The 18,002-nt window shown below is 53.2% G+C and overlaps 1 protein-coding gene across 1 annotated transcript; it reads right to left on the reverse strand.

Annotated features, from left to right (window-relative positions):
• Positions 1–1,739: 1,739 nt before the first annotated feature.
• Gpr37l1 (G protein-coupled receptor 37 like 1) lies at positions 1,740–6,984 on the reverse strand. Its single transcript, XM_042682342.1, has 2 exons — positions 6,355–6,984; positions 1,740–2,555 (listed from the first exon to the last, which is right to left on the reverse strand). The coding sequence occupies exons 1-2, from the start codon at positions 6,982–6,984 to the stop codon at positions 1,740–1,742; spliced, it is 1,446 nt and encodes a 481-aa protein (XP_042538276.1).
• Between the last annotated feature and the right edge of the window lie 11,018 nt (positions 6,985–18,002).

Below are 18,002 nucleotides of genomic sequence, written 5' to 3' on the forward strand. Positions count from 1 at the left end.
GGCAGAGGGTGCCCTTTGGGGAAGAGGCCCCCAAACAGATGCTGAGGTGTCCCTCCGCCCTTGAGCCTTCCATCCTCCACCCTCTCCCTCTCCCAGACTTCACCTTGGTCCACCCGGCCCCCTTCTGCCATTGGTGAGGAAAGGACTGGGAATGGGGGAGGGCAAGCCTGCCTTTGGCCTCCTCTCCCAGCTGAAGTTCCTACAGACAAAGCTGGGGGCTTCGGTCTCTGTGGCAACAGGTCTGCCAAGAAATGGTGGGTGCCATTCCCCATACAAAGGGGTGCACATGGCACTGCTATCACCTAGCAACGGCCTCCCTCTCTCTTGGCGGCGTCACTGACCCCGGGTGGGTGCCAGGGAGAGAGAACAAGGCTGTTAAGATCCTTGGGTGGGGGGTGGGGGGTGACTGGGCCACTGGGCAGGCTGAGGCCGAGGGGTGTGGGTGGCTGGCTGGACAGAGGAGAATGGAGCCCCTGCCATTCCGAATCCCTGGGGCCCCTTGCTGATGGTTGTTCTAGATGGTTCTAGCTGGGCCTTGAGACAGTACTGGTGGCCAGGGCTGAGCATCACTTCTGGTTGATGTCCTGCCAGCTTTGTGGGGCCCCCACAGGGCTCAGGGGCCCTTTCCAAGGGCAGAGAGTTGAAGCTGGGGAAGGGTTGGTGGGCAGTGGCCAGCAGGGGGAGCTGCGGGGGTCTGCTGGGGACGTGGGCGGAGCCCGGGTAGGAAGGGTGGGCGGGATGGGGGCAGGCAGCTGGGCAACTAACTACGGGCCCAACAGTCCCTTCTAAGAAATGAGACAAGAGGTGTTGTCAGATAAGAGAGGCCAGGAAGCCCCCTGGCTCACACAAGGAAGGCGGCTGGGAATGAGGGCTTTGTGGAGAGGAAGTGGGTTGAAGGTGTGGGCTTTGGAAGGGATATGATGATGGCAGCCTTTTCAACTCCCAGTGGCGGCTGGGTTGCAGTCCCCCAGCTCCCCAGCCCTCCCTCCTCTGTGTCCTCCAGAAGCTATAATGCCCTTGCGGTACTGGGATGGGCCAGCAGCCCATAGGCCGGAGCCAAAGGCTGCCCCAAATCAGTGCCCAGCCCTGGGAGGGCATCTGGGCACTGCCAGGCAATGGCCTAAGAAAGTGAGCTTGGCACAGGGGTAGTTCTACCTAGTTTATTGTTTTTCAAGAGGGGCCTTCTATAGGAAAGCACCTAACAAGGGGGGCTGGACAGGGCAGCTTGGGAGACTCAGAGAAAGGGGAAGAGAGGAACCTTCCAGAAAAAAAAAAAAGGGTGGAGGGAAGCATCCAGGAATAGAGCTAGTCCAGACAAGAGAGTACCAAGCCTGGTTGGGTAGTCCCAAGGAGCCCTAGGATGGGGCCTGGGCAGGGGGGAGATGTTTCATGTTCCAAGGGCAAGAGAAGGAAGCAGACCTGCACCCAGAGAGGGCAGGCGAAGGCTTGACTCCCAGCTGATGAGACCCGGCGGCTCATCACCCACCCATGGAAAGGCCCTCGGAATACCTCGAGAGGCCTGGCTCCGGAAGCACGCCTTGGCTACCCCAAGCCTTCCCCCACAAAGAGCCAAATCCATGTCTACGCAGCAAGGCAGGTAGCAAAAGCAAGATCTACGGGGAAAGAATCAGCAGACACTGGCTCAGGCTGGGTTGAGCCCCCCCACTGTCCACCCCCCCCCCCCCGCTCCTGCGCACCCCTCTTCCCCCTCCCCCAGGGCCCCTTGCTCGGGCCTGGCCTCAGCAAGGCGTGCCCAGGGGCAGGAGCGGGGGTGACTCCCTGGGCTTATGGAAGTAGATGGAGGAGGACACTTCGCTCTTGAGCTTGTTGTCCGAGCCGTCGGTGGGCAAGCCGTCGGAGGCCCCGCCGCACTCCGGGCAGCAGCAGCAGCAGCAGCAATCCAGGAAGGCCTGGCCCAGCGGCCTGCACACGCACAGCAGCAGCACGGGGGTGATGGCGCCCTTGAAGAAGGTGGAGAACTGGTTGATGAGGCCCAGCAGGTCCAGCGTGTGGCGCGTGAGCTCGGTGGAGAGGTACGCCACCACGATGTTGCACACGTTCTCCGGCAGGGTGCACAGGGCATAGACCACCGTGAGGCCCACCACCGTGCTGTTGAGCTGACTCTCACACTGCTCGTGCTTGCCCACCCGGCACTTGGGCTTGCTGCCCGGAGGTCCCCGTACCCGCCATGTCACCAGCTGGCAGGTGACGGTGAAGAGGATGGGCAGGCAGAAGTAGCAGCCGAAGTACCACCACATGCGGGCGTTCTGGTAGGTCATCACCAAGGAGTAGAGCGACTCCGGCAGGCTGGCTGAGGGTTTCATGACACACGAGTCCACGGTGCCTGTGGTGGGGGCTGGCTCCTGTGCCAGCTGCCACAGCAGGAGCTCAGGCACAGCCAGCGTCATGGAGCCCACCCAGATGACCGCCAGCTTGGCCAGGATGGACTGGCACCGCTCAATGGGCCTCACCTTGGGCAGGGTGCTGGTGGCCACGTGGAAGCGGTCGATCCCCAGGGCACAGAGGCTAAAGGTGGTGACTCCCAGGGAGGAGACCTGTGGGCATGGGTGGGAAGAACATGAAGCAGGTGGTGAGAAGAGAAGGGGAAAAGGGAAGAAGCCCTGGTGTCTGGCGTGACAGACCGTGAACTGCGTCATAGCAATGGTAACAGTCACAACCATTTTCTACCCATCAGGTAGGGATGTGTGTGTGTCTGTGTGTCTGTGTGTGTGTGTATGCACGTGTCATTACTGGGACTGGAACTCAGGGACTGGGCACTGTGTCTTAAAGATTTTTGCTCAAGTCTGGTGCTCTACCACTTGAGCCACAGTTCCATTTCTGGCTTTTAGGCAGTTAATTGGAGTTAAAAGTCTCATAGACTTTCCTGCCTGGGCTAACAGGAAACCACAATATTCAGATCTCACCCTCTTGAGTAGCTAGGATTACAGGCGTGAGCCACCTGCACCCAGCTAACATATCAACCCTCAGCCAACCATATTACTAAAGAAGAGATGGAAGCCCAGGCAGGAAACGCGGATTTGCTCAAGATCAAAACCCCTGTAAAACTGAGGTTCAGGCCCTCACCTGCATCTTTCCATCTCTTGGCCTGGGAATGTATGGTCTGCCTCCCTCAGCCCCAGTGCTCCCCGACAAACTGGAGAATTGACTCTAAGCAAGAACCAGGGCAGAGAGAGATACAGGAGGTCTGGGTTTTTTAAGCAACTTCTATTTCCTGAAACCCCCCATATGCAACCATGAGGGGATGATCTTGGGGACACAGCACACACTCATTTATCTATCTATTGATCGATCGATTGATCGATCAACCTACTTACCTATCTAGCAGCTGTCTCTCTGTTTCCACCCTTCTCTCCTTGTCCTGTCCGGAGCAGCCCAGGGCCCAGCATGTGGGGAGCAACCCCCACCCCAGCAACCGGTGCCCACCATCCCCACACACTATTCATCCGGCACAGAGGAAAGTCACCCTGTGAGCCAAGAGGAAGTGGCTGGGCACAGGAAAGAGCATGTCCAAGAGCCTGAAAGGAGGACGTTGGGAGCTATCAAGGGGTGCGCGCTCCATCTCTGCTGCCGTCCAAACACAGAACACAATCCCCAGCTTATTCTCAACTGCCACCAAGTGTCCTTTGTGAGGCTCGGACTCCTCTCTTGGCAGGGGAACAGCTTTCAGGCTTGGGCAAAAACACCATCCCCCCTCCTTCTCTCCCTCCATCTCAAAACTGTCAGAAGGTTTATTTCACACTTCCTCCTAGAAGCACACACATACACACACACACACACACACACACACACACGTGCACGCACACACACACACACACACACACACACACACACACACACACGAACCACCCCAGCAGAGGTGCTGGGACAGCATGCTTAGTGTTCACTCCCAGCTCATCTCCCGGCCTCTGTCAGCTCATGGATCCTCCCTTTCTTTTAGGTGTGTGTGTGGGGGGCGGGGGGGGGGGGGGGCGGGATGGGACCAGAGCTTACATGCTGGATATGAAGCATTCACACTCAGGCAGGGAAGGTGTCCACTGATGTACTGGACACATGGGAACAGGAGTTTGTGTCTGCCCTCCTTCCTCTCTTAGGCCATTTCCAAATACAAACCATCATCTACTAGATTATTTTTATTCTAAATACTTTATGGATATTGTGCATTTGAATCCTTCAAGAAGTGGGTGTAGGGCTAAGTGCCAGTGGCTCACGCCTGTAATCCTAGCTACTCAGGAGGCTGAGATCTGAGGACGGCGGTTCAAAGCCAACCCGGGAAACTCTTATCTCCAATAAACCACCAGAAAACCAGAAGTAGTGCTGTGGCCCAAGTGGTAGAGCGTTAGCCTTGAGCTGAAAAGCTAAGGGACAGTACTCAGGCCCAGAGTTCAAGCACCATGACTGACAAAAAAAAAAAAAAAGAATTGGGCCTAGGAGCATGGCTTAGAGCATGTGCCAAGCCCTGAGTCCAATCTCCCACCACAGAAGAATTCATTTAGGCAATTACTATCATTGTCCTCCACTGTGTTCAGATGAGGAAACTGAGGCTTAAGGAGGGTCAAGTAACTTCGCAATGTCCTTGATTCCTGATGGACAAAGTCCAGTTTCAAAGCCAAATTACCTAATTCCAAAGCCCCATGTATAACCACTAAGTTCAGCTGGGGCTGTGAGCTCAGTGCTAAGTCATGTCAGCCCATGGCTAAGATCTAAAACAGTTCCGGCCACGTGCTGGTGGCTCATGCCTGTAATCCTAGCTATTTGGGAAGCTGATATCTGAGGATCGAGGTTCAAAGCCAGCCCAGGTAGGAAAGTCTGTGAAATTCTTATCTCCAATAAACCACCAGAAAACCAGACGTAGGGCTGTGGTTCAAAGTGGTAGAGCACTAGCCTTGAGCAAAAAAACTCGGGGCAGCACCCAGGCCCTGAGTTCAAGCCCCACAACTGATTAAAAAGAAAAAAAAATTGAGGTTTGAAGCCAACCCTGGCAGGAAAGGCCATGAAACTCTACTACTAACTACCAACTAACTACTAAAAAACCAGAAATGGAGCTGTGACTCAAGTGGCAGAGTACCAGCCTTGAGCAAAAAAAGCTAAGAGACAGTGCTCAGACCCTGAGTTCAAGCCCCAGGACCAGCACAAGACAGAAAAAAAAAAAAAAAAGCAGCGATACTTTCAACAGCTTTCAGAGGGATGATGATTCCCAGAGAGGCTGAGTTACCAGATTCTGTTCTGTGCTCTCGGTGCAGAGAGCAGCCTTCTTGCGTCGCACATAGATCCACACATGCAGATGCATTTGATCAAGAGTTCCACAGTCTGACATGGAAATTTCCAGAACAGAGGCCATGACAATGTACTTTAGAGCATAGAGCAGGGCAGCTAGGGCCGTCTGGTCTACCTGCCACTCTTGGAGGACAAGGAATTGGGAAATAAGAAGCAACCTGCCCACTGACACCCAGACTGTTAGGGACAAAGCAGAGACCTGAGCATCTCCGATGGCAGGTTTTGCCTTTCAGAGAGGACTGAGGGCGCTCCTGATGGGACTTGGCCACTCACTTCACATGTGGTGTGAGAAGACACAGCTTAGGTTAGCACAGGAATTTGAGGACTTAAGAAGGGGAGTGGTGGTTGCAGAGGAGGGGCTGGAGGCACCAAGGAGAGAAAGGAGACAGGACAAAAGACTGACGGATTTCCTGGGTGGAGCAAGGGGGAAGGGCACCTGGGGACTTGGAAAGGAGACAGTCTTGCCTCAGGGACTTTCTATGGGTTTTGTTATTGTTGTTTTGATAAGATTTACTCACTAGTGCTTGAACTCCCCGCCTAGGCTTTGTCTCTTAGGTTTTTCCCTCAAGGCTGGCACCCTGCCACTTAAACCATGCATCCATTTCTGGCTTTTTGCTAGCTAATTGGAAACAAGAGTCTCGCAGACTTGCCTGCCCTAACTGGCTTCCCACCTAGATTCTCAGATGTCAGCCTCCTGAGTAGCTAGGATTACAGATGTGAGCCACCGGTGCCCTAACCTGGCTCCTGTGTTTTGTCCCCACTCCCACCCCATCTCCCAGCACTCAGGGAGAGTCTCTATGGATTCTCTCTGACCTTCTTGAAAAGCCTGGGAGGACGAAGGTTGCAGCCCTGCACACCTGTTCTCAGGGCGACCAGAGACCAACGTCATGATTGTCTCTTTCCCCCACGTAGGAGCGAGGAAGGAACCTGAGTCTGAGCTCCACGGCTCTGCCATTCTATGGACACCGATTCTCTTTCCAGTGCCTGGTGGAGACTGAGCTCCTGGCCTAGGCCATGCCCCCCACCCACATTGCTGAGTTCTAGAAGGCCCACACTTACCTCCATGAAGGGCACAGCGCGACAAGAAATATCACCCAGAAGCCTCTGTTGGGTGAGCTCATTAAAGATGACGACTGGAAGGCAGAAAAAGAGGACCAGGAAATCCCAGAGGGCCAGGCTGGCCAGGATGGAGTTCCAGGCGCTCTTCAGGTAGTAGCTGTGCCACACGACGCACATCACCGACAGGTTGCCCACGATGCCCACAGCAAACACCACCAGCGCCAGGAGCATGACGGCGTAGGCGCTGTAGGAGTTCTCCGTCATCGGATACAGGGGGTTTTGAATCTGCAGCCTCTGACCCGGGCTCCCCGTCAGGTTGCCTCTTGGCTCCTGCCCACTGCCAGGGGTGCCCCCATTCTTGTCTGGGTTGGGGCTGGTGGCCACCAGGGGCCGGGTGGGCTGCAGGTTGGCAGGGTGGATGGGCCGGGGGTACTCGGCCCTCTCCTCTGGTGCATACTGCTGTACCTCCTTTGGCCCCTCAGCCTTGGTGCCTCTCCTGGCTCGACTCGGCTGCTCCTGGACCTTGGTGCTGTGTCCACCTGAGGCCAAGGGGGCACCCCCAGAGACCCTGCTCAGCCCCACAGCCAATACCACCGCAAGAGAGATAGCCAGGGGCCACGGCCACCTCATGGCTAGACAAGCAGGATGCAGCTGCCCCCGGCGAGCAGGTGAAGACCCAGGACCCAAATGCTGGGCAGAATCAAGAGAGGCAGCTGGCCGCTGGGTCCGCCTCCAGTCAGGCGTCTGCCTGGCCAGCCCTCCCTCCCACCCTACTGACCACAGGCTGGCCAGGGCCCTCTGCTGGACACTGAGTAATCTCTGCTTCCCTCAAACATCTCAGCCTCCACCGCCGCTGCTGGTCCCCAGGACCACAGCAGGTCACACTGGGCAGCCCCCAGAGGGACCTGCGCCAGGCATTGGGGTCAGAGTGGCCTGCCAAGCTGCTGAGGAAGCTCTTGTGTTCAGAATTGAGTCCTGTGAGCCAGGTGCAGTGGTGCATGCCTGTAATTCCAGCACTTGGGAGGTCAAAGCAAGTGAATCAAAAGGTCCAGACTAGCCTGAGCAATGGCGTGAGCCCCCTGTCTCTAAAGTCCAAACAGGAAGCAGGCATCAGTGTTTCCCATCTGTAATCCTAGCTACTCAGGAAGCTGAGAGCTCTTCAGGATCACAGTTCAAAGCTAACCCAGGTAGAAAAGTGTATGAAACTCTTATCTCCTGAATCAGCAAGATGCTAGACTGGAGGCATAGCTCAATTGATAGAATAGTAGCTGTGAGCAAAATAAGCCCAGTGAAATAGTGAGGTCCTGAGTTCAAGCCCTCATGTACACCCACACCCACACACACACACACACACACACACACACACACACACAGAGCTCTGAAATTAGATCTGGTTTCCTGGCATGGTTTTGCCTTCTATAAGCTATGTGGTAAGTGATTGACCATAATGAACTTCATGTTTCAAATCTGGAAAGTGAATTACAATTGCACTTACCCCATGTAAGAGCCTGAGAAGGGTTCATCCAGAAACTGGGGCTAGAACCATTAAGGGTCCATTGGTTTTGATGAATATTTAATATCGTTTTTGTTTTGTTTTTGTTTTTTGTTTGTTTCTGGCAATACTGGGGTTTGAACTCAGGGTCTGATACTTACTAAGCATACATTATATCACTGAGCCACACCTCTAGCCCTGCTTGTTTGTTTGTTTGTGCCAGTACTGGGGCTTGAACTCAGGGCCTCACTGTATATCACTTGGCTTTTTTGCTTGAGGCTGGAGCTTTACCATTGAGCCACAGCTCCACTTCCAACTTTGGCTGGTTAATTGGAGATGATTCTCAGGGACTTTTACACCCAGACTGGCTTTGAACTGTAGTCCCCAGAGCTCAGCCTCCTGTGCAGCTAGGATTGCAGGCTGAGCCCCCAGCGCTGCAGTCTCATCGGGACCCGGGCCGGAGTCCATCTGTTTGCTTCCCAACCACTGAGCTCACCAAGGAAAGCAGCAACCAGCAAAAATGGGAAACGCCACGTTGTGAGCCGAGACTAGAGCTCAGTGGTGGAGCATTTGCACAGCATGCGTAAGGTCCCAGGTTCCGTCCCCAATACCACAGCAACCCCATCCTCTGAGCCAGATCAAAGGTGCATGGATGTTCACAGAAGCACATTCTCACAGAGTACCTAATGTGCTATGGAAACTCTGTATCTAAAAATACCAAAGACTTCTGCACCAAGGAGCTTTCGGCTCACAGGGGGAAATAAGCATGCCAATAAATAATTCCAATTCAGCCAGGTAGATGTTATGCAAGGTGAGGGTCACCATGAAGAGGGAAAGCCAGAGAAGCCTGGGGGTATCGGAAGGTCTCTAGAATGAGAACAGAGAGATGACATTTAAAAGAATCCTGAGGGGCTGGGAAGGTGGCTCAGTGGTAGAGTGCTTGCCTAGCATGCATGAAGCCCTGGGTTCAATTCCTCAGTACCACATACACAAAAAAAAAAAGCCAGAAGTGTCACTGTGGCCCAAGTGGTAGAATGCTAGCCTTGAGCAAAAGAAACTCAGGGGATGTTGAAATAAGGAATCAGGATGACCCATTGTAATAATGAGATGTACAAGACAGTACGTTGAAAACAAACTACAACTTGGGGGGGAAGGAGAGGGAGGAGTTGGGGAGGTGGGGAGGGAAGGAAAGTATAACAATGCTCAATAGGAAATAGACTGATTACCTTGCTCATGTAACTGTAACCCCTCTGTACAGTATCACAGTATCATTACAATAAAATATATATAAATATATACATATATTAAGAAAAAAAAAAAAGAAGATCAGGGACAGTGCCCGGGACATAAGTTCAAGCCCCAGGACTGGCACAAAAAGAAAGAAAAGAAGGAGGCTGGGTGCTGGTGACTCACACCTGTAATCCTAGCTACACAGGAGACCGAGATCTGAGGATCACAGTTCAAAGCCATCCGGGGCAGGAAATTTCCCCATAAGACTCTTATCTCCAATTAATCACCGGAAAACCAGGAGTGGTGCAGTGGCTCAAGTGGTAGAGTGTTTGCCTTGAGCTGAAGAGCTCAGGGACTGCACCCACGCCCAGAGTTCAATCCCTACAGCCAACCAAGAAGAAAGAAAGGAAGGGAGGGAGGGAGGGAAAGAAGACAGACTGGAATAGCAGGAACTTGTGAGAAGAGAGGAGAGGAAGAATAGGAAAGAGCAAACCCGTCCAGGTCAGCAAGCAGCAACAGGCCAGATCCGGTGGAAACTCAACCCTAACCTTCGTGGCCCCCACGCTCCAGCTCCCCAGAGCAGTGGGAGGAAGCAGAACTCCTAGTCTATACCCAACATCCTCAAAAGATCAGGGGTGGGGGGATATGGGAGACAGGTGGGGTACCAAGCCCCACCCTGAGCATCCTGTACTGGGTTCCAGTTCAGAGTTGTGCTTCCCTAATGTGGCTAGAAAACAGACCTGAGGACCTGCCCCAACGCCACCCAGCATTTTCCCTTCTCCCAACACCCAGGCATTCAACAATTGTCTTTAGCATCCATCACCTCCTGCCTTTAGTGGCTATTTGAATTAAAAGTTACTGTTCTCTGCATCATCTGCACTATTTACTTGAGTACTCCGCAAGTATCAGGCTCTGTCCTAAACACTTGCTATAAGCACTCCTTCATCTTTACATTATTACTCAGGCTTAGAGAGGGAAAGTAACGCAAAGACACACAACTAGCTGGGTGCTGGTAGCTCATGCCTGTAATACTAGCTACTCAGGAGGCTAAGATCTGAGGGTCAAGGTTCAAAGCCAGCCTGGGCAGGAAATTCTGTGAGACTCTAATCACCAATTAACCACCAGAAAACCAGAAGTGGCGCTGTGGCTCAAGTGGTAGAGCATCACCTTGAACTGAAGAGCTCAGGGACAGCATCTAGGCCCAGAGTTCAAACCCCAAGACTGACAAAAAAAAAACAAAAACGATACACAGCTAGTATATGACAAGGAGTGGACCCAAATAAAGATTTATCAAACTTTAAAGCTAAAATGGTCAGCCACTTCTTTGTGTAGTTTATAGACGTTAACACAGGGAGAGGTTCACACCAACCATCTGCTCTCTCTTTTTCTTTTTAGCCTGTCCTGAGTCTTGAACTCTGGACCTGTGGGCCCTGTCTCTGAGTATCTTTTGCTCAAGGTTAGTGCTCTACCACTTGAGCCACAGCACCACCACTTTTGTCTTTTTCTGAGTAGCTTATTGGAGATCAGATCTCAGCCTCCTGAGTCGCTAGGTATGGGCAACAACCCTCTTGAACTGGGCCTGGGCGCTGTCCCTCAGCTCTTCAGCTCAAGGCTAGCAATCTACCACTTGAGCCACAGCACCACTTCCGGTTTTCTGAGTGGTTAATTGGAGATTAGAGACTTTCCTGCCTGGGCTGGCCTCAGATCTCAGCCTCCTGAGTAGCTAGGATTACAGGCATGAGCCACTAGCACCCGGATTTTTCAGAAGTGTAAGCTGAAGACCAGTAGCACCAAAGTGAGGCACTGCTGTGGCCCCACAGACGGGTCCTGGCACGGCGGCCTGGTATACATGGCACTGGGCTGGCATGGCCAGAACCAAGCCAACACTTCTCTTTCTTTATACTCACTAGTGTGCCTGCACCCCACTTCCCCACTATTGGGCCTCAGGCCACCCACACCCCTAGCCCAGAAGGGCACCCCACCCCCTCTCATGGGACACCTGGATCTCCACTAGGTGGCGCCAGAGGCTCAGCCATGGCACTGTAAGAGCTCAGCTCAGCCCTGCCTGAGAAGCCAGAGGGGTGACCTCTTAGTGAGGTATGCCCACCCTTTCACCACCCACTCCCGGGGTGCTCAGCATGGGTCTTCTGAAAATGGTCTTTGCCTGTCTCCTCGGGGTTTCGGGAAGATTCCTTTCTCCAGAGCAAGCAGCAGGCAGGATGGCTCTGGTCCAGAGGGGCCTGGAGGCCTGCCCAGATCTGGGAATGTCCACATCTTCCCAGGAATTCCCCGCTCCTCTCCCTGGCCTTCCTTAGAAGGCACCTGGGAGGTCAGACAGACGGACAGACCCAAAGGCTGGGGCTGTCCCACAGCACCAAGGGGGTGAGGGCCTCTCTTGGAAGCAACACGAGCCAGTACTTCATTAAAGCAAGTGCCACAGCCAGGCAGGCCTGCTCCAGCCCCCTCCCCCCCAGGCCTGGGCTCCCCTCAGCTCAGCCAGGCTTGGCCTATGCTCAGGTCAGGCACCCCAGCTTCCTACTGGATACCAGGTTCCCAGAGATCAAATGCCTTCCTCTGTGGAAATCCTAGAACACTACCTGGCACGTGGTGGCAACTCTCACAGTGCTGGCTGTTGGTAAGAATGGATTCACTCAACGGCAGCCTTACCCAGGAAAGGTCCTATTTACTACGTTCATGTCACAGAGCAAGAGGCGGCCCTCTCTTCATGTCACAGAGCAAGAGGTGGCCTGACGAGGAGGGCACATTCTGACACAAGCTTTTCCCCATGCCAGGGCAGAAGCAAGGCTCTCTGACAGAGCCGGCCTGCAGCTGGTGCAGACCAGGCCCAGAGGAGACGAGGCAGCCCGCCCACTGACCCATGCTCCGGGCTCCTGGGCCCACAGGCCATGGGGGCACTGCTCTGGGAGACAGGCAAAGGGCCACTAATGCAAACATGTGCTTCTAAAAGTCAGAGATCCGGGGGCTGGGAAGATAGCTCAGTGGTAAAGTGCTTGCCTTGCATGTATGAGGCCCTGGGTTCGATTCCTCAGCACCACATAAGCAAAAAAGCTGGAAGTGGCACTGTGGCTCTAGTGGTAGAGCGCTAGCCTTGAGCTGAAGAGCTGAGGGACAGTGCCCAGGCCTAAAGTTTAAGTCCCATGACCAACAACAACAAAAGAAAGAGTGAGTGGCTCTAGTGGGAGAGTACCTGAGTTCAAATCCTGGTATTGCCTAGCTAAATAAATGTCAGAGATTAGAACCTTGTCCATACTCTGCAGCTAACTCACCCTGAGATGATGGCGGGAGTCACCTGTGTCACTTTACCAACATTTATTGAGCACCTACTTTGTGCTAGGTGTTTTCCTAGATACTCTGATGCATGGTCACTGCCCCCATGAAACTCACCTTCCAGCGAATGACTAAACAGAGATGGAGGATGGAGGAAAAGCACCGGGTGCCATGAGGTCTCAGGGCTTCGCCATCCTTCAGTTTAACCCTCCAAGAAAGGTAAGGGGCCCGATCTAGGGTCTGAGGTCTCACAAGGATGTGTTTGAGATCAAATGTGGTTATTGTCAGCATTTATGAAGGACATGATTTAGTTGGGTTTAGCGGTACTCCCTTGTAATTCCAGTATTCCAGAGGTGGAGGCAGGAAGGTTGTGATTTAGAAGCCAGCCTCTGCTATAGATTGAGACCCTGTCTCAAAAGAAGGCAGGGAGGGAGGAGGAAGGGAGGGAGGGAGGAAGTAAGAGGGGAAGGAAGGAAGGAAGGAAGGAAGGAAGGGAGGGAGGGAGGGAGGGAGGGAGGGAGGGAGGGAGGGAGAGAAAAGAGAAAAGAAGCAAGGGAAAGGAGGGGAGATAACAGAGAGAAAGAGGGAGGGAGGGAGGAAAAGAGGGAAAAATAGGGGAAGAGAGAGAGAATGGGGGAAGAGGGAGGGAAGGAGGGAGGGAGGGAGAGAGAGAAAGAAAAGAGAGAGGGAGGAAGAGAGGAAAGAGGGAGAGGATGGGGGAGGGAGGATGGTAAGAGGAAGAGCTGCGCTTGGGTTCCGTCTCCTGGAAGACACAGAGTCCGCAGCCACACACAAGGTGCAGATGCTGGGGTGCGATGCAGTCAGCAGGCACAAAATCAAATCTACCAGGAGCGGGGCCTTTGGGCAAGATGGGGGGGAGCACGGTGGAGCAAGGAGAGTGTTCCTGACAGGGCCAGTGATGGCTTCCTGGAGTGAAGGCATGGAAGGATTTCTTCTTCAGGGCACAGGCTAGGTGGGAGCGGGGAAGCCCGTGTGGCAGAAGAGACCAGAGTCGCGGTAGGAAGGAAGCCAGCCTGCCAGGGAAGCAGTTGGGGCACAGCAGGGGTGGGCTGAGGTCCCCTCTCCCATCCCCACCAATGCCAGGCATATGATTCCTACAGCCCCTGTCCCAGATTCCCCTGCTCAGAGAACAGGGGACTTCTGAAGTCGGGGTCCTGGCCCATGCCCTGGAGGTAGGTGGTGGGAGGTGGGGTGAGAATCCGTGTGTAGGAGAAAGGTGGGAGGTGGTGGCGGTTTCCTGGAAAGGGGGTGACTGCGAGGTGACACAAGCTCCAGGCAGAGTGTGGAGCTGCCTCCTGACCTGACTGGGCCCCTTGCCCTGGTCCGGCACCCCTCCCTGCTCCCCGCACCACCCAGCCACAGGGCAGCGGGGCTGGGACAAGTCGATTATTCATTGTCAGGTGCCCTAGCAATGGCCTTTCTGCTTTCGTGCCCTGATGTCCCGACTTGAGCTGCCAACCCCAGTGCTCAGCACAAAAGAATGCAGCCCAGTGCCAAGAAGGAGGCTCAACCCTTCCCTGAGCAGCTTTGAGGGGGCAAGGGAGGGGGGCTGACACAAAAGGGGGTTGAACTTTACTCCCAGCTCCTCCTCAGCCAGCGGGAAGCATCTTTCTGTATGTCTCTATCCTTGGTGGGTTGTGTTGTGCTTGGTTTTGTTTCAGGCAAGACTGACACTCTACCACTGGAGCCACAGCTCCACCTTCCATCTTTTGCTGGTTAATTGGAGATAAGAGTCATAGGGACAACCAGGTGCTGGTGGCTCACACCTGTAACCCCAAAGACTCAGGAGGCTGAGATCTGAGGATCACAGTTTGAAGCCAGCCTACACAGGAAAGGCCCTGAGACTCTTACCTCCAATTAACCACCAAAAGAAAACAGAAGTGGCACTCTGGCCCAAAGTGGTAGAGGATTAACTTGAGCAAAAATGCTCAGGGATGGTGTCCAGGCCCTGAGTTCAAGTCCCATGACTAACTAAAAAAAAAAAAGGAAGAAGAGTCACATGGACTTTCCTGCCAGAAATGGCTTCAAACTTCTCTTGATCCTCAGATCTCAGTCTCCTGAGTGCTGGGATTTCAGGTGTGTACCATCACACCTGTAACCTTTAATGTTTTTTTATACATGAGTTGTACAAGGCAGGTTCCACTGCAGAATTGGCACGCATTCAGGCCATATACCAACCACACCCCTTCTATGGCTCTCCTTTTCCCAAAACAATTTCAAAATGATTTATTGGTGTGTGTGTGTGTGTGTGTGTGTGTGTGTGTGTGTGTGTGTGCGTGTGAATACTGGGGCTTGGACTCTGGGCCTCACTCTTACTGCCTTTTTTTTTTTGTTTGTTAGTTGTGGTCTGACCTCTGGGCCTGGGCGCTGTCCCTCAGCCCTTCAGCTCAAGGCTAGTGCTCTACCACTTGAGCCACAGCGCCACTTCCAGCTTTTTTCTTTTTGCTTATGTGGTGCTGAGGAATCGAACCCAGGGCCTCATGCATGCAAGGCGAGCATTCTACCACTGAGCCACCTTCCCAGTCCTCTCACTGCCTTTTTGCTCTATCACTTGAACCAAGCCTTCACTTCTGGATTTTTCCTGCTGGGATTGGAGATAAGTCTCTTAGAGACTGAGCGCTGAAGATCAAGGTTCAAAGCCAGCTTGAACAGGAAAGCCTGTAAGAATCTTACTTCCAATTAACCACTCAAAGCCAGGAGTGGAGCTGTGTCTCAAGTGGTAGAGTGCCAGCCTTGACACAAAAGCTAAGGGACAGCTCCCAGGCTCTGAGTTCAGAGTCCAGTACAAATCTGAGTCTCTCAGATTTGTCTGCCCAGGCTGGCTTTGAACTTTGATCCTCACATCTCTGTCTCCTGAGTTTCTAGGATTACAGGCATGAGCGATTGCCCACTCTATTTTCATGCATGCAATGAAACTACTTTGATCGTATTCATCCTCATTCTCCACAGTCCTTCCTCTTCCTATTAACACTCACCCCACACACCAGAGCCTGCTCCCCTTGTCTGTCTTTCTTCTTCCATTTTTTTACTGTGTGTATTAATTGCAGCAAGATTCCACCATGTTGTTTCAGAGTGTACATACTGTACCTGCCTCAGAACACCCTTGTAATCTTCATAAACGTCAGCTCCTCTCCCGTCTGGCTCCAGGCCCTCCTACTGCCTTAGCGAACCCCCAGATTTCACCAGGAGCACGGCTCCAGTGCCAGGTCCTGTGCTCTCTGGTGCGACCCCAAATTCTCCATACTGACAGGCCTGTATGCTCCTGTCTGGCTGGAATGACAACGGCTCTTTCTCCGTTTTTCTGAAGGACCTCAGGTATCTGAGGGACCCCGAATGGGGTTAGGAGCTCCTCTCCTTTTCCCTCCTAAAAAGTTTGTCCTATGGTCCACCTTAGTCGTCTGTCCTGCTTTGTGGGCGAAGAAGCTTAGGGTACTTCAAAGCGATGGGGGGGTCAAAGGTCGTGGGCCACACCTCCTGGTGGGAAAGATGCAGGAAATTCCCTACATGCAAAGGAGGCTAAAGATAGACACACAGAATTAGCCTCAGCTCAGTCTTGCCCCACCTTAGAATCACAGCCTGCCTCTGTTAGCTGGAATGGGCAGGGTCAAACTGGCTGTCCAAGATCTTGACCTATGAAAGACCAGGTGAAGCTCTGCCCACCTCTGGCTCTCCTTGGCCATAGGGGACAAGTCCATTCCTCATCCCATGGTGCTGGGGAAGGTGTCCCAGCCTCACGGTGCTAAGCAAGTACTTTACCACTGAGCGGTAACCCCCCCCCCCCCCCGCATTCATTCTTCTCTCTCTCCCCTAAACCAGCACAAAAGTCCCAAGTATATGCAAGACTGGGGTACATGCTTGGTCATTGTTTTGCCTGGATTTGGGCCTGTGACCTTGGCGGGGGCGGGGGGGGGGGAGGGGTGGGGGGAGGAGGCGGGTCCTATGCCAAAACTACGCTCCAAACTCTCATGAGAACACACTGCAGGGACAGGAGCATCCCCCTCACCCCTGCTTTCCTGCAGGGGTATCTGATACAAAACAAGCACTTCAGGGGCCAGGCTGGGGCTTAGTGACTGAGGCCTGACCTAGCCTGTGTGAGGCCCTGGGTTCCAACCCCAGCATTGCAAACAAAAGGAAAAGACAGAGCTGGGGACGTGGCTCAGTGGTAGAGCGCTTGCCTTGCATGCATGAGGCCCTGGGTTCGATTCCTCAGCACCACATAAGCAGAAAAAGCCAGAAGTGACTCTGTGGCTCAAGTGGTAGAGTGCTAGCCATGAGCTGAAGAGCTCAGGGACAGCGCCCAGGCTCAGAGTTCAGGCCCCACAACCAACAAAAAAAATAAAAGAAAGAAAGAAAAAAGAAAAAGGAAAAGACAGACAGCCTGCACCAGATCCCCTTGGCTGGTTTTGTTCTTAGCAGGACTCCATCATGGCCAGTTCTGGGTACCATGAGCACCCTGCATGGTAGCACTGAGCTCTTGTACCTTCAAGCTAATAACAGCTCCCCTCCCTTCAGCCAGTGATGGAGAAGGTGGGAAGTCAAGTTCATTGCATCTTTTCCAGACCTTTCTCTAGCCATGCACAACCCAGCTATGGCCACCCACCCAGGAGGTCCCAAAGGGAGGAATCGTGTGTCTACACCTGTCTTGGTTTCTGGAACTTTGGCCAGACGCCCTAACCCTCAGTTGTGGGGTGCCATGCCCCCCTATGCCCAGAGAATCCCTCTCTCTGGGGCCCAGGGATCCATCTATAAGAAGGGGCTATTCAGGCTGGGCGCTGGTGGCTCACGCCTATAATCCTAGCTACTCAGGAGGTTGAGATCTGAGGATCATGGTTCAAAGCCAGCCCGGGCTGGAAAGTCCATGATTCTTATTTCCAATAAACCACTAGAAAACTGGAAGTGGCACTGTGGCTCAAGCGGTAGAGCACTCGCCTTGAGCTGAAGAGCACAGGGACAGCACCCAAGCCCACAGTTCAAGCCCATGACTGACCAAAAAAAAAAAAAGAGGGGGCTTTTCTAGAGGAGATCAGCATTCCCAGAGGAACCTATACACAGAGAATGAGAACATCCAAGGGCAAAGTTGTGCACCACTGCTGGCCTCATGGTTCACAGCAAGACACCACTGAATTTGGGACATATTGGGGTCTAATGCTACAACCCAACCTTTCCTTTTTCTCTTTTGCCAATTTCCAAACAAGGAGGTGGAGGAGAATGGCTGTGACCGTGGCTTAAACAGGAAGGCTCAGGGCTCAGGACCCAGTGTGTGTGTGTGTGTGTGTGTGTGTGTGTGTGTGTGTGTGTGTGTGTGTGTGTGTGTGTGTGTGTGTGTGTGTGTGTGTCTGTGTGTGTCTGTGTGTGTCTGTGTGTGTCTGTGTGTGTCTGTGTGTGTACTGGGACTTGAACTCAGGACCTGGGCGCTGTCCCTTAGCTTTTGTGCTAAAGATAGATATTCTGCCACTTGAACTACAGTTCCACTTCCAGCTTTTTGGTGGTTAATTGGAGATTAAAAGTCTTAAAGTCTTATGGACTTTCCTGTCTGGACTGGCTTTGAACCATGATCCTCAGATCTTAGCCTCTTGAATAGCTAAGATTTGTGAGCCACAGGCACCCAGCTAGGTTT

This window comes from Dipodomys spectabilis, unplaced genomic scaffold (assembly GCF_019054845.1).
Source record: "Dipodomys spectabilis isolate Male_0828 unplaced genomic scaffold, ASM1905484v1 ptg000069l, whole genome shotgun sequence".
Classification (NCBI taxonomy): Eukaryota; Metazoa; Chordata; class Mammalia; order Rodentia; family Heteromyidae; genus Dipodomys; species Dipodomys spectabilis.

Bases quoted from the DNA above. Each gene is read 5' to 3' on its own strand.
- Gpr37l1 (XM_042682342.1), bottom strand. From the start codon at position 6,984: ATGAGGTGGCCGTGGCCCCTGGCTATCTCTCTTGCGGTGGTATTGGCT. The intron at 2,556-6,354 runs GTAAGTGTGGGC...CCATGCCCACAG, and splicing joins GCGCTGTGCCCTTCATGGAG to GTCTCCTCCCTGGGAGTCAC.